Source organism: Megalops cyprinoides, chromosome 7 (assembly GCF_013368585.1).
Source record: "Megalops cyprinoides isolate fMegCyp1 chromosome 7, fMegCyp1.pri, whole genome shotgun sequence".
NCBI classification, from domain to species: domain Eukaryota; kingdom Metazoa; phylum Chordata; class Actinopteri; order Elopiformes; family Megalopidae; genus Megalops; species Megalops cyprinoides.
In genome coordinates, this window is record NC_050589.1 from 6,806,845 (window position 1) to 6,820,663 (window position 13,819).

The window sequence follows — 13,819 nt, forward strand, 5'->3', positions numbered from 1 at the left end:
CGGCCCCACAGTGATGAGGGGTATCCGTTTAATCATTCTATTTACATCCTAATTCCTCTGGACATCAAAGAAAGAGCGTTAGGATTAAGCACAGAATCAATTATTAAATAAAAACTGTGTATAAAAATCATTCCATATCTTGAAACTGAGAATTTTTGGAGGAAATCTCCGGCATGTTCCTTGCGCAAAAAACCCTTTGATGAAAATAAGCCAGCAGCACCGAGCGAGGTGCCAGAACATTACGTAAGGCTTCCTATCATTAACATGCAGAGTGATCAGCGCACTCCCTTACACAACACTGTAAGAGGGGGATCACTCAGAGACATTACTACACCAGCTAGGAGACTGAGGAACTGGGCATTTTACACTGACTAAACACTGCTCCACCACCGCTGGCAGAGATACAATCTCCCTCTATATCTCTCCCTCAGACAGAATGCAGTTAAGAAGAAATACAATCAAACGGCACACTTTATTGTCCCTGAAAGAGAGCATTTTTCTTCCAGCATTCACATTAAACTAGGTCACTAATGACCCATACCTCTCTGCTTGGGGAGAAGCTTCAGACTCCACAGTTGAATTCTGAACAAACCCAGACACACCCCCTCTCCCATGCTAGCCAATCAGAATGAGGTGGCAAATACGGCATGGTGAAGGCAGCCTAGCTGATTAGGCCAAGACAACAGCTGCTTATCTGAAAGAGTTGGGACTTTCCTCAGGAATTTAACTGCAAAGCTCCACTTTGAACAGGATTCCTACAAACTGATGCAGATGATCAAACTAGTCTTTATTTCATCTAGTTGTTGCAATTTTGTCAGGTGAAGTTTCAGTGCTCAGCCAGACTCCTCTTTTTGACTGATTTGAACAGAATGCTGTAACTCCATGCCGTACACATTTCTGACATTCAGTGGAAAACTTTGTCTCAAATGAAACAATGCCATGACTGTCAAAAAAACTCCTTCAAAAAAACATTACAATGTACACTTCGGAGCACCCTTTCTGAGGTGAAATAAGGCTCTTCGATTGCAAACTCTTTCATCTTAGGACGGCAAGGAACTGTAGCAGCACTTTAGACAGACGCAGGGTGATAGACAGGGAGTTTATTTAAAAAGAATCAATTTTCTTATCGTCACACTATGCTTTAGCGCTGGATTTCTGGGGAGTTAATTCTCTCCCAGGCTTTGTGCAGCTGATACGCAAACACGGGGAACAATCCTGACGTCCCACAGGGATCTGGCCCCATCCTAAGAGGCTTACAATGAAGTGACTGCTGTGTAGCCCTGACTGCACATCTTCAAACAGCACAGAATTATATTCATAGAGGAATATCACAGCTTCGCAAGGGAACTGCCAGTCATTTTGACAACATCAAGTCTGCCTGACTCACAAAGGCTTGATCTATCTTTGGCAGCTTAAAGACACGCACACATGCGCGCACACGCACACACACGCGCACACGCACACACGCGCGCACACACGCGCACACACACACACACACACACACACACACACACACACACACACACACACACACACATACCTCACAACCAAAGAAACAGACACAAACATCTGACCCTGGGTCATGTGACCTGAGGGTGTGAAGCTGATCTTGCTCGTGCCCTGGCCTGCACGGTTCCATTGTTGCTGATCTCTCATTGTCCTTCACTGATGCAGCAGCGGGCCATCTGTCCACCCGGCACAGGAAGTCAACTGATACTTTTATCTGGGATAGATCCTCTCCGAACAGCTAACACCCCTTCCATCTGCTGCTCTAGAAAGGGACATTGTTCCCTGGCTTAGAGGCGACAAAAACCACACACAGTGGACCTCTAATGTGACTGTGTGTGTATGTGTGTGTGTGTGGTGCAGTATGATATGAGAATACATGTACAACCAGGCTCCCCTTCATTCTCCATGAGAATGCTCAACTTTAAAAAACTGGGACCTATTTAAGTGCAAAACAGCAAGTTTCGTGATAATGATTCATCAGGTGCTATAGAGGTTGAGGATATTCATTTGCCTGCTTGCTTTGACAGCCTTATCTGGGTCGGGGGTAGCTGCTGCGAACCCCTCAGACAGGTGTATTAATCAGGCATTAGCAGGCCACGCCTCTATCTGACCCACTTTTTTTCTGCACTTCACCAGAGTTTCCTGTGGCTATCCTGCAGATCAAAAAGCTAACAATCTCACCCCTACAGCATTACGTTGCCACTGTCCACACAACGCCTGCTCCAATGCCCATGACCACAACCCAAAAGCAGGCCAATTTATTCAGTTCTGGGGTCTGCCAATTCAGTATTAATACAAATAGACATTTGTGCATTAACGGAGTCTTTTTTTATCCTCCATCCTTGGCATTTCAGATAGAACTTTTCTTTCTTACACAGATAATGGGTGAATTTTAAATAACTTTTCTTTGTATTTTTCATAATTGTCCTTCGCTCATATCTAATGCCCAGTACATTTAAAAACCCAATAACTTCTGAGTGGGCAGAAGCCTGGATGTTAATCTCTGATGTCATAACAGGATAACAATACAATAAAAATACATTTTATAAGCCAGAGGAGCACAGCGCGTTCTTACTCTTCTTTTTACACCGAGTGTCCACAAAGACACGTTCTATTTTAGTCTTTTTTTTTTCTCTCCCCCCCCCCCACGCTAACGTCTGCGTGATGCTGGATGCAGACGTCACTGGGTGACTGACAGAGCACTCGGGCACCCAGATCTCCATAGCAACCGCAGCTCCTGCTGGTTCGTAGATGCGGCCCTGTGCGGTTTCTCAGTTACAGCGCGGGAGGGGGTTCGAGCGCGAGGGAGAGAGACATGACAGCAAGAGAGGGATGAGGAAGAAGTGCAAAGTGGGAGAGAAAGAGAGAGAGAGAGAGGGGAGGGAGAGAGAGAGAGAGAGAGTGATTCTCAGCTAGCAGCCTGCCCTCCCCCTCCTCCATAAAAGAGACTGCTTTCACAGCAAATGGCTGTTTCCAGCTGACTCTTTACATTAAAACAACCACCGTGTGCAACCCTGGGTAATTGCCCATTGTTTCTACGTGGTGATACAACATTCCTTGGCCGCGTTTTTCCAGTGCCTTTCAGGCGTCCCGCACAAAAGCAGGAAACTTTATGTAACCTTGCGCGACGTCGCTGTCTAAAATAAACCAAAGTGTCTAGCTAAATTCAGGGATGCGGCCGCCGTGGGGAGCCCCGCTCGTATCGGACTGCTGCTCCTCTCTGCTGCAAAGGCGTAACAGCAAGCACGCAATGACTGGAATGTGGAAACGTCTCCCCGGTTACCATGGTGATCGCCTTTCGACGTATACTTCCCTAATTGCAATGCTATTTATTGCACTCGGATGCATACTAACAGGAACATGACCTCTGAGCACGAGTCACCGGATAGCTTGCTGGGCTGCTCAGTTTGGACAGGGGCAAATGTGCTGGGGGGAGACAAGCAAGACAGCACAGAAATGTCATATATAAAACAAATATGGCCTAAAAATAACCTGTTTTACATTAAGAATCACAGAGCAAACAGCACCTTATGCACCATGCACCTCATGCACCAAGTCATTATTCTATAAACTGTACAAATTCATTAAGTGTGAAAATAATGTCTACACAAACAATTCAATATCTTTCAATAGAGGAAAAAAGGAAAATGATACTTCCACAAACTACTCAAACGTATTTCAATACTTCAGATGGTTCAGGAGCTGCTTCATTGGACAACCATGACCATGAATCTACCGCTTTCCAACATATGTGAGGTAAAGTATACTGAATGGGACAAAACCCCACCGAGCATCTCAAATCGTCCAGTTCGATCATTGACAAGCACTTGAGAGGTATTCTGCATTACTTATTCAAGAGAATTCGAAGTTATTATCTGCCCTACTGTGCACGGAAAAGAACACTGTAGGGAACACTCTGATGGAAGTCCAGTGAGGCTGAAAGCTCAGTAAAATAAAAATAAAACACTGAACATTTTATAAGCAGAGTGCAAGAGAATCCTTTCCAAATACACTACAGGGGCCTCACATGAGCTGGACCTGAACACTGCAGAGGCCAGACTCAACCAGATGATACCAATTGTGACCAGACTCAACCAGCTGATACCAAGTGAGACCAGACCCAACCAGTTGATACCAAGTGAGACCAGACCCAACCAATTGATATCTGTCTGTGAACATCCAAGAAATTTACAGTGACAACTGAACAACTTCTCCAAGGAGGCAGAGGAACAGAGAGAGACAGAGAGAAGGGGATGCTGGGATACCTTCAGCCGCTCGATGGCCTCTTCCCCTCCCGGCGTGGACATGATGCGCTCCTGGATGCTGGTGACAGACTGCAAGCCCACCTGGCCGCAGAGCGAGCCAGAGGACGGGGAGGTAGTCAGAGAGCCGATGGGCGCTGTGGAAAAATGGCCAGGCCGTTGATTCTCTGAGGCTAGCAAGTACCTATGCTTATTGTTCTGTATATCTTTCAGGTCTGATGGCAGAGGAGAGACAGGAGGGGTCGGGGGAAAACGAGTCAACGGAAGAAAAAGTAGAGACAGTAAAAATAAATCGGAAGAGAAGAGAGACAAAGAGAAGGAGGAGAGACCAGTGTAAGACACACAATGCACACGTAAGGACTAGAACAAACACACCAGTAAAAGGCCGGGGTACAGGGGCGCAGAGGGGTCGCAGTTTTCACACCAGGTTAATGAAACGAAGGCCATGCATATACAGCTCCAGCACAGCGTCCATGTGTTTCTCTAGACTTTCTTGACTAAATGGGAAATACTGGGCTCAACATATTTTCCAAGCCCCCTACAACAAAACGATGGGGAGAAAAAAAGAAAATCGGTCATTGGTCAATTATCTGTCTTGTTTGCTATTGCGTGATTATCACCAAAGTTGGTATTATAGTTTAGTTGCTTACGCACAAAGAAGGGCTTCGTCACAGTACCCAGATAGCTTCTTTTTGACAGCGTGTTATGCAAGCAACAAGTAAGTAAAAAAAGAAAAATCAAGTCAAGCATTTCCTAAATAAAGACAACGCTTGAGAATACAAGTCTTTGCCAAGTTAACACAAGGCTCTGTAAGATGTGCCTGAGTCGTTATTTGACTGGGGCTTACAACAGTCAACAGACAAAGTGCATTCTTTAAACACTTCTGTCACAACTAGACAAGGTTTTTTTTTTAATAACACCAAATTACAGTGTGAATGTAATACTATTTGTGAACATCACTGGTTGAAACTGTGTAGAGGATATACAGTGCTTGACACAGCACAGACGTAAACCCGTGTGAAAACTGCTTCAGCTGCACAGACTGCGCAGGGAACGAGGTGGGGGGTGGTAGGGGGGGGATGTTGGGGCGAAAGGCCACAGAGTCAGGGAACGAAGCGCGAAGAGGCAGATAGGGGTGGGAAACATGCTGCGAGATCAGATCCTTCCCTTTCAGCCTGTAACGCAGTCCTTTCACCTCACACGCACACACACACACACACACACACACACACACACACACACACACACACACACACACACGAACAGCAGAAATTCCACATGTCACCCTGGCCTAACTGATTTACAGTGGCCTTGGACCCCTGGGGGGCTCTGGCTGTTTCTATAAAATGGCCAATAGGGCGTTCTGGGTGACTGAGTGCATGCTTGAAAAATTCCCACTAGAGCTGAAAATGCTGGGAAAAGGCCGTCTGATATATATCCGTTTTCCTTATCGATTTCCTTTTATTTTTTTAACAGTATGAACCTAAAACACCTGTAGGCCCAAACCGGCAAATGAACCGTGGAGCACAATGCTACCTCACATGCAGGAATATGTGCGTCCTTACACTCAGCCATGGGCACGGAGACCACCCAAATACACTCAGTACATTCCAATCATTATTACTTGCAGTCTGAGGCAGCCAAATTTTGTTTGCATTGCACAGATGTACACCAGTTCATAAGTGAGTTTTTTTTTTCTTTGTAAAAGGCCGTGAATGTCTCACAAACCTTTAAAAGGTTACAGAAAGGGTGTGTTACAGGATACAACAAAGATAATAAAAAAAAAAAAAAAAACAGGCAGGACACAAAACCACTCAAGGGCTGGGAGGGAGTGGAGCAGGGGTTTGGAAACAGACCTGAACAAATAAAAGAGCAGAATATGCTACTGTAATCTGGCCTAGCACATAAAACACTGCAGCCATCTAGATTCTAGGGGCGATCCTCTAGTCTGGGCAGTTAGCAATGGCAAAACATGCACCTTTCCTGCGGTAGCTCAAGGCTTCAGTATTAGAACCTAGCAGAGCTCTAACGTCACTGTCACCTGCAATGGACAATTAATAACACAACACAGGGGGTTAGAGAACCGAGGCAATAAAACACAAACCATGCAAGAGGGGGAGAAAATAAACCAGACACTGAAAATGCCATGGCATGTGAACATGCGTATGTGATATTGCCTAGCATAGACAGGTATTTTGGGGCTAAGCCTGCGTTTATTTGTATTAGTCCCAGATTTTTGCTTTTAAGCCTTACCGATTAATCCCATTATTACAAGATGAAAATACATGAGTGGCACGTTGACATGGAACGACCTGCCCTGCCACTGAAAGATATTTTTAGTGAAAAGTCACCCCCCCACCCCACCCCACCCGATCTTTTGCTCATTTGTCTGGGACTCCTTGCATTCTGCGTTAGCATTACTCCAACACATGCAAAGCTGAGCAGTTTGTTGGGGGGGGGGGGGGCCAGAAGCGACGGCCGGCTACCAGGAGAGAAAGGGCGGAAGCAAGAGGGAGTGCAAGTACCACCACACATATACACACATTTGCTTCCACTTCCTGGGTGTTCATCCCCCATTGGCTCCACTGAAGGGAAGCAGGAGAACACGAGAAGGGTCAGAGGTCAGAGGTCAGAGATCAGACTAGTAGAGTGACAGTGGGGGGGGGAGAGTGGTTAGACAGTTCTGACTGGACTCAGTTCATCAGGCAGGAGGATGAGACTGAGATGAAAGAACACAGGCTTGAAGCAGGACAGTGAACGCAACAAAGGAGAGAGATTCTTCAGATATGTACAGTGTGTTAATGTTTCACATCCATCTCACACTGCTATTAAATCAGATGGATTCAATCAGAACTGTAAGAGTATGATTCTTTATCCATCCTAAGTATGCTAAAGTATGTACCTCTATATATAACAACACAATATATATGCAAAATTTGGTGCACAGTGCTTTATCCATCATAGTTTTACATGCTTTTATACAGTATGCGTGCTCAATACCAATGAACTACAAAATTAAGTAACTCGAAAAATAATATGAAAATGTTCCTCCAATTATATAATTGTCCATCTTGATCTGAGGCAGTAGAGATCAGAGTGGGTCTGAGAGAAGTTCATGAGTAGCAAGTAGAGTTGTGGAGATCAAATGGAATTTATGCCAGTCAGACAAAAAATGATGTGGCACAGAAGAATGTAAGAGCAGTGAAATGTGAGAGGCTGCCAGTATGTTTCCAAGGAGACGGAGTGTGTGTGGGGGGGGTCGGGGTGGAGGGGGGATTGCACTGCTGGCGGAGTGTTGACTGGGATCGCTGGTTCCTTAGTTGTGGTGTAGCCCTCAGTTGCCTATAGGGGGCGCTGCGCCCTGACTTACTGTCCAGGATGTCGCCCAGCCCCTGGGCGCGAAGCAGGTCCTTCAGACGCGTCACCTCGTCCTTCAGCTCACGCACCAGCTTGGCGTTGGGGTCCTCGTTGATGACGGCGTTGCACTTGATCTGCTTGGCCCTGTCCGCGTATCTATGGAGACAGAGAGAGAGAGAGGCGGGAGGGTCGGGTTACTCTGACGCTCACCCACTGACTGACACACAATGGGCAGGACAGGCCCTGAGCGGCGGCCAATCGAAATGAACACACGTACAAGATCACCCACCGCCCACTGCTGCTGTTAATAGTCAGCCACGCTAACTGCTTGTTGCACATCAATGAAGGCGAGGGCCTATGAATAGCTCATGTCTATTACAGCGACGTGACTCTTACCGCAGCGTGCTGAGGGTCTCGTCGTAGTTGATGTCGGCGGGACTGAGGGCGGCCACCATGGCGGTTCTGGAGTTTCCACCTGACAAACACACGGGGGCAGGGTCACTCGTATCATTGCTCAAACTGTGCTGACTGGGCTCACAGCATGGCTTTTTTACAATTTATTTACTGCCATCGCCACGTCAACAACCACAACAACAGAACGGAAGCCCCCTTTTCCGGCGTGACTAACCCCACGGCCACTCTCATTTGTCTGGGACTCCAGCAGCACAAAAGGAGCACTGCTTTCAGAAGCTAAAGAGGTGGCAGCCTCAGGGAGGCACAGCGACGAGCAGAACAAAAAGAGGCGGCGGGTTACGTAAGCGAGCGTTCTGGCCGTCATAAGGCTGGAGAGCCGTATCACTCGCCCCTACACACTGCAGGGTATGACTGAAACACCTTCCTCTCTCATACCGCCAATGACACAGTGACACTTCCATCAGAAGAGACCATTTTCTCCCGGCCGTCTCAAGGGGGAAACAAATCGATAGCAGGTGTACACGTCACTAAACATTTTTCTCTGGCCCAACATGTAATTGAACGGCGCAGATTTGTGTGAGGCTAGCAGCTCCGCATATCCCGTCTTACAGCTGATATACTGCCATCCAGGCGCATAACTCCCTCTGACAGGCAAGAGAGGCCGACGAAGAAGCGACACAGCCATCATTCTGAAATGCAATTCGCCGACGGTCCAATTCTGAAAAATGGGGCCATTACACTCAAAACACGAATATGACTTCTTTTTTTTTTTTTTTTTTAAATGCTGTTACAGGGGTACATGCATTTAAGTCTCACAGACCAAACAGCTGTAATCTGTCCATACGGATACCGTGAGCCAGTGTCACCAGGGTTCACGGTTTCTGTTTAATATCTGAACGTTCCTTTCTTACCTAAATTCTCTCGGAGAAGCCACGTGAGCACAGAGTCTCTGTACGGAATGAAGTCGGTCTTCTTCTTCTTCTTGCTCTGCTCCAGACGCACAGACACAGCCATGTTAGAGTCCCGTTAATTAGGCTGTTCATTCATTACGATGAACGTATCACAGGGAGCCTGATTACTCACTGAACAGATGGATGGATGGATCGCATGTAATATGCACACTATTTAATAACAGCATAAGAGCGTCTACTAAACTGATTGTGACGTAACAAATTATTGGGTAAAAGCAAAAGGTACAAACAACAGGGCAGATGTTCCAGACGAAATCAATAATGGAAAAAAAAATGAAAGGGTTTTTATAATGACAGCAGCTGAACTAAAAAGAGCATGGCAGTCGGGGTCAAATGGCAACTGGCATCACGTGATTGAGGGCATGCGCTATGTTGGTTACTAGCTGAACACAGATGGTTTACCTTGCTGGTACAGTTATCCTGAGAAGGGAAGCATTGCGAGGAGAAGACACAGAAGAGTGAACAACGTTACGGGTCAGGCGCCAGGAATCTGACCATCATGGCACATCTGAAAGAAGGGCCAACGATACTCACCACCTCGGCCAGGGCGGAGATGACCTTCCCCAGTGTGGTCAGAGACTTGTTAATGTTTGCCCCTTCCTGAAACACAGCCACGCAAAGTCCACGGTTCAAGTCGAGTAACATGCCTTACATAGCTAATTACCGAAAAGCCAGCATTACAAGTTGTTTGCATACCTAATATGTATTCATAGACCTTTTCACTTGATCGTTAAATACACAGTTGCATGAGTCAGCTATAAAATACATAAAATAGCATTATTTTACTGATCTTAATAAAATAATGGTCAATTATAAATTAATTGTTTTAGATACTGATTAACTCCAAAGCATTGCAATCCATTTGCATCTAAATCACTGTAAGGGACATTTTCAAGCATGCCTCTCACTTGCTATTGAAATGGTAACAGAGAATGCCAGTGCAAGTCAGACAGGGGACGTGTTTGTGAAGACGTGCACTGACAGACAGCCATTCCTGTCCCGCCAGCCCCCTGTGTTGCTGAGGAGACCTGCCCAGGCTTTTCAGAACAAAAGGCAGAGCGAGGGGTGCCAAAACGGGACCCGCCGTACCTTTAGCCTCGTTCCCTTGGCCCCTGTAGAATCAGCTCGCTCGCTTCCGGCCAAGTCTACCAGGCTGATCTTGCTGACCTGAAACGAGAGGCCGGGCAGAACATTGGACGTGTGCGGATGAGAGGCAGATCAATCGGTGAGGGGGTGGGGGTGGCTCAGATCACGCTCCACACATGAAATCTGCGGCTCTCTTTGAACTGAGGCCTCACCTACCGTCGTTTACGAGCGCACACGAAGCCACTGATGAAATCGCATGCAATCACTGCAGGTGCGCACGGCCAGAGAAAGGCTGTAAAGGTTACAGCCGATGTGATAGCGGTTGCATCTTGATAATCTTATCAATGTATTTTTATGTCACTACACCCACACTACATTACATTACATTATTGTCACTTAGCAGACACCCTTATCCAGAGTGACTTACACAGGTTACAAAGTTATCCATTGCCACAGCTGGATATTTATTGAGACGACTGCAGGTTAAGTACCTTGCCCCATTGGGGAATACTATTACTACTACCAGCAACCTTACAGTTAAGAGCCCTGTTCCCTACTACTGTACTACACTGCTTTGCACACCTGCTCCTTGCTTATTTTTTACTTCTGTCCAAAGTGGAGTGAGTGCTCCATTCACTCATGGTCGACCTGCCGCCCTTCCGGTGCTGATTCTCATCTCAGTCTTCATGTTTACAGGACTGTTTTGTTCTCAGGCTACTTGCTCACGAGCATCAGTTCAGATGCAGGTGCTGCGCAGGTCAACTGATCGTTATGTCATTAGGATGGGCTAATAATGGACTGAGTGATTCGATTAGCACATCCATAAAGCAGAGTGGAGATCTAAACCGATGTCTGAGAACAAGCAGGGCTACTCGCGCTCGAGGAGTCTTTTCACAGGGCTATTGATCTCATGCATGCAATTAAGGGGTGAGCCATCCCTGCTCGCTATGCAAAGCCCACAATCAGAACAGAAAAAAAGCACCTTTTGAAGTGAGGTAGCCATTCCCCTCCGCTTGAAACCAGGGTTGGATGTTCAATAAGACAGAATCCAATAATGGGAAAGTAACAAACGTTCTCTTTTGAATTTTTAGTGCATGTGAAGAGAACTTAACTCTGATCAAGGTGGGATTACATCGCACACACCTAAAGGGCACAAACCTGAGAAATTAGATTAATTCATGTTTGGTTGTCACTGAGAAATCTGGGGTTTAGCTGGCAAAAGTGTGTGGGCTTACATTCAGTAGAGTATTTTGTAAGTGAAGAAGTCCTGTTTAAAACTGTAGGAGGTGAATGATTCAGCCAAAACCTCCTTCAGAGACACGGCAAATGCCTGCCATTTGACATCAGCAAGCAGAAATATAAAAGTGGAGAAAACGTTTGACAGCCCAGCCAAAAAGGGCCTCTCCTCTGCTATGTTGTAATTGGATCCTAGCCTCAGATTTCATCGTGTGGGTGTGGTTTAAAAGGAAAGGGGTGTGGCCATGGCTGATCATGACGCCCTCACTTTTTCTGTGGAGAGGTCTGTCTCGCTGTCGTGCCTCCTCTGTGTGAAGACGATGGTGAAGACCGCGTGGGATCGGCTGCTTGTCTCGTTCATGTTGGTGGCCGCCACGGTCCTGTGGAGTCACAGTTTGGACAGTGTGGATGAGTGGAGCTCCTCCAACATAGAACAGTTTTATTCACAAACACAATGACTGAGAGGTAGGTGTGCAGACATTAGCATACAGCTAGCATACCTCACACTGGCAGTGAGTGCCAAGAGGGAGTGCATCATTTCTCACTGTATGCGTTATCTCTGTTACCATTACAAAGAGCAAGGCTCAATGTGTTTGCTGGGTAAATATCGCCTGCTGACCTAAGGGTGTTGAGCACTTACCACATCGCAGCACCCCCTGTCCTGATACGGTTCACTAGCGCTGCGCTACACCCAAACCACACAATGCTGCTTTTGGCCTGTGCAAGTTTCAGATTTTTGTTCCTATCTTGTTGAGTCAGATCACACCATTACCCAGCAGAAGGACATGTTTCTGAAACAGCCACCCCTGTTCCAGTGGGAGGCTCGTCTTTAGCGTTCGGACACATTCGTGTTTCAGAGGGTGTTCAGAAGGGTTCAAGGCTTGTCAGGGGGATGTGAGACTTGCAGAGTAAAGCCCCCCGCTGCAGTGAATAAGGGCCAGATGCCCCCCTCCTTCCGCTCTCTCTCCCTCCCTCTCTCTCTCTCTCTCTCTCCTCTCTCTCCTCTCTCTCATTGATCCTGGCTGAGTGGGATGCATGTGCGAGGAGCCGGTGTGGGCTTTACATGCCACGTCACCACGGCCTTTAAATAAGCTCTGAGTCAGCACAGGCAGATTAAAGCAGTGTCACTCGTCCCCCAAGGGAACACACACACGCACGCACATGCGCACGCGCACACGCACGCACACACACGCACACACACACATGCGCACACATGCACACATACGATCCAGTGACGACAATAAATACGACCCAAGCACACAAACTATAACCTAGTCCAGAGCTAAAAAGCAGTCGCCACATAGCATAATTGACAGGGTCATATCCCCCATTCACCGAGTCCCAGGTTCTGCCCCTCCCCCCACAAGCTTTCCCTGGTGCCTGAACACTGTGGCCAGCACGCTGTACCAACCCTGTCCGAAGGCCGGCGTGAAGGCCGCGAGGCGTCAGCGTGACTCACCCTTCCGCACGGCTGCCCCCCTCTCAGCCTCACCTGGCCTTGTTTCCCGCGTCCATCAGGTCGGCGATGTCCGTGTAAGAGGTGACGGCCAGCTTGGACAGGTCCTCCACGTAGGGGCCCAGCAGGGGGTGCTCTCGGACACGCAGGTTGCCCTTGTTCTTGGGGTTGAGCAAATCCCGCACCCTCTCGCAGTAAATCTCCATGTAGCTGACCTACAAACGCAGGTGAGCGTCTCTCATTCAGGATTACGCTTCACGTTCAAACACCCACTCTATGCAGTACAAGCCTGGAGCTCTTAAAACACACTGACATAATGTGAATGAAGCACTGCTTTTCATAGAGAGGAAGTGTGAACTCTGGTCATAACGAGAAAGAATAACAGGGATGAAGAGTTTCTACACAGGGAGGACAATCTGAACAATAATTTACTTCATCACTTACAGAGCTCGTTTATAATGTACACACACCAGTATTTTGTTGTTTTTATTGAGTTTAGTGCTTTAACTTCTGGTGAATATGGAGACAAGTTCGGTGACTCTTAGGATGCTAAGGACATGCAATTTTGATGCCAGTGATTAGGTTGATGCCTGGCAGAGTGAATTCCCTGACGTGTTCACGCGAAACACTTTGCAGCAGACCTACAACTTCACAGGGCGGTGAAGCTCAGCTTTCACAATACACCAACAGCAGAGACAGAAGGGGAGGTTCACAGCCCCTCCCCTACAGAGACTCCCAGACCCCCAGACCCCCACCCCCCCACCCCAGGAGCCAGGCACTCACCTCCACTGAGTAGGAGATCTCCTCTTTGCTGTTGTCATTGATTTTCTCAAATAGTTCTTCGCAGAGCTGGATGGGGGGGAAAAGAGCACAACGCCGTTAAAGTGGGTTCACCAGAGAGGAGACGATCAATATCAAACACAAATAGCACTTTAGAGGGTGGTAGAGGTGAGGGGTATGGGAGCGGTCTCTCTCTCCCTCACAACGCCATTCCCCTTCTCATCGTTTCGTTTTAAGCGGTGCCGCTT

The 13,819-nt window shown here is 47.3% G+C and overlaps 1 protein-coding gene across 1 annotated transcript in view; it reads right to left on the minus strand.

The window, feature by feature from the left end:
* The window catches only part of LOC118780505 (kinesin-like protein KIF1B), a 90,847-nt gene that overhangs the window by 51,123 nt on the left and 25,905 nt on the right, over positions 1–13,819 (minus strand). Inside the window, 11 exon segments of the mRNA XM_036533036.1 lie at positions 4,275–4,486; positions 6,815–6,856; positions 7,642–7,784; positions 8,025–8,103; positions 8,954–9,029; positions 9,416–9,433; positions 9,548–9,613; positions 10,103–10,180; positions 11,604–11,715; positions 12,828–13,006; positions 13,575–13,640. Coding sequence (XP_036388929.1) covers positions 4,275–4,486; positions 6,815–6,856; positions 7,642–7,784; positions 8,025–8,103; positions 8,954–9,029; positions 9,416–9,433; positions 9,548–9,613; positions 10,103–10,180; positions 11,604–11,715; positions 12,828–13,006; positions 13,575–13,640 — 1,071 coding nt within the window.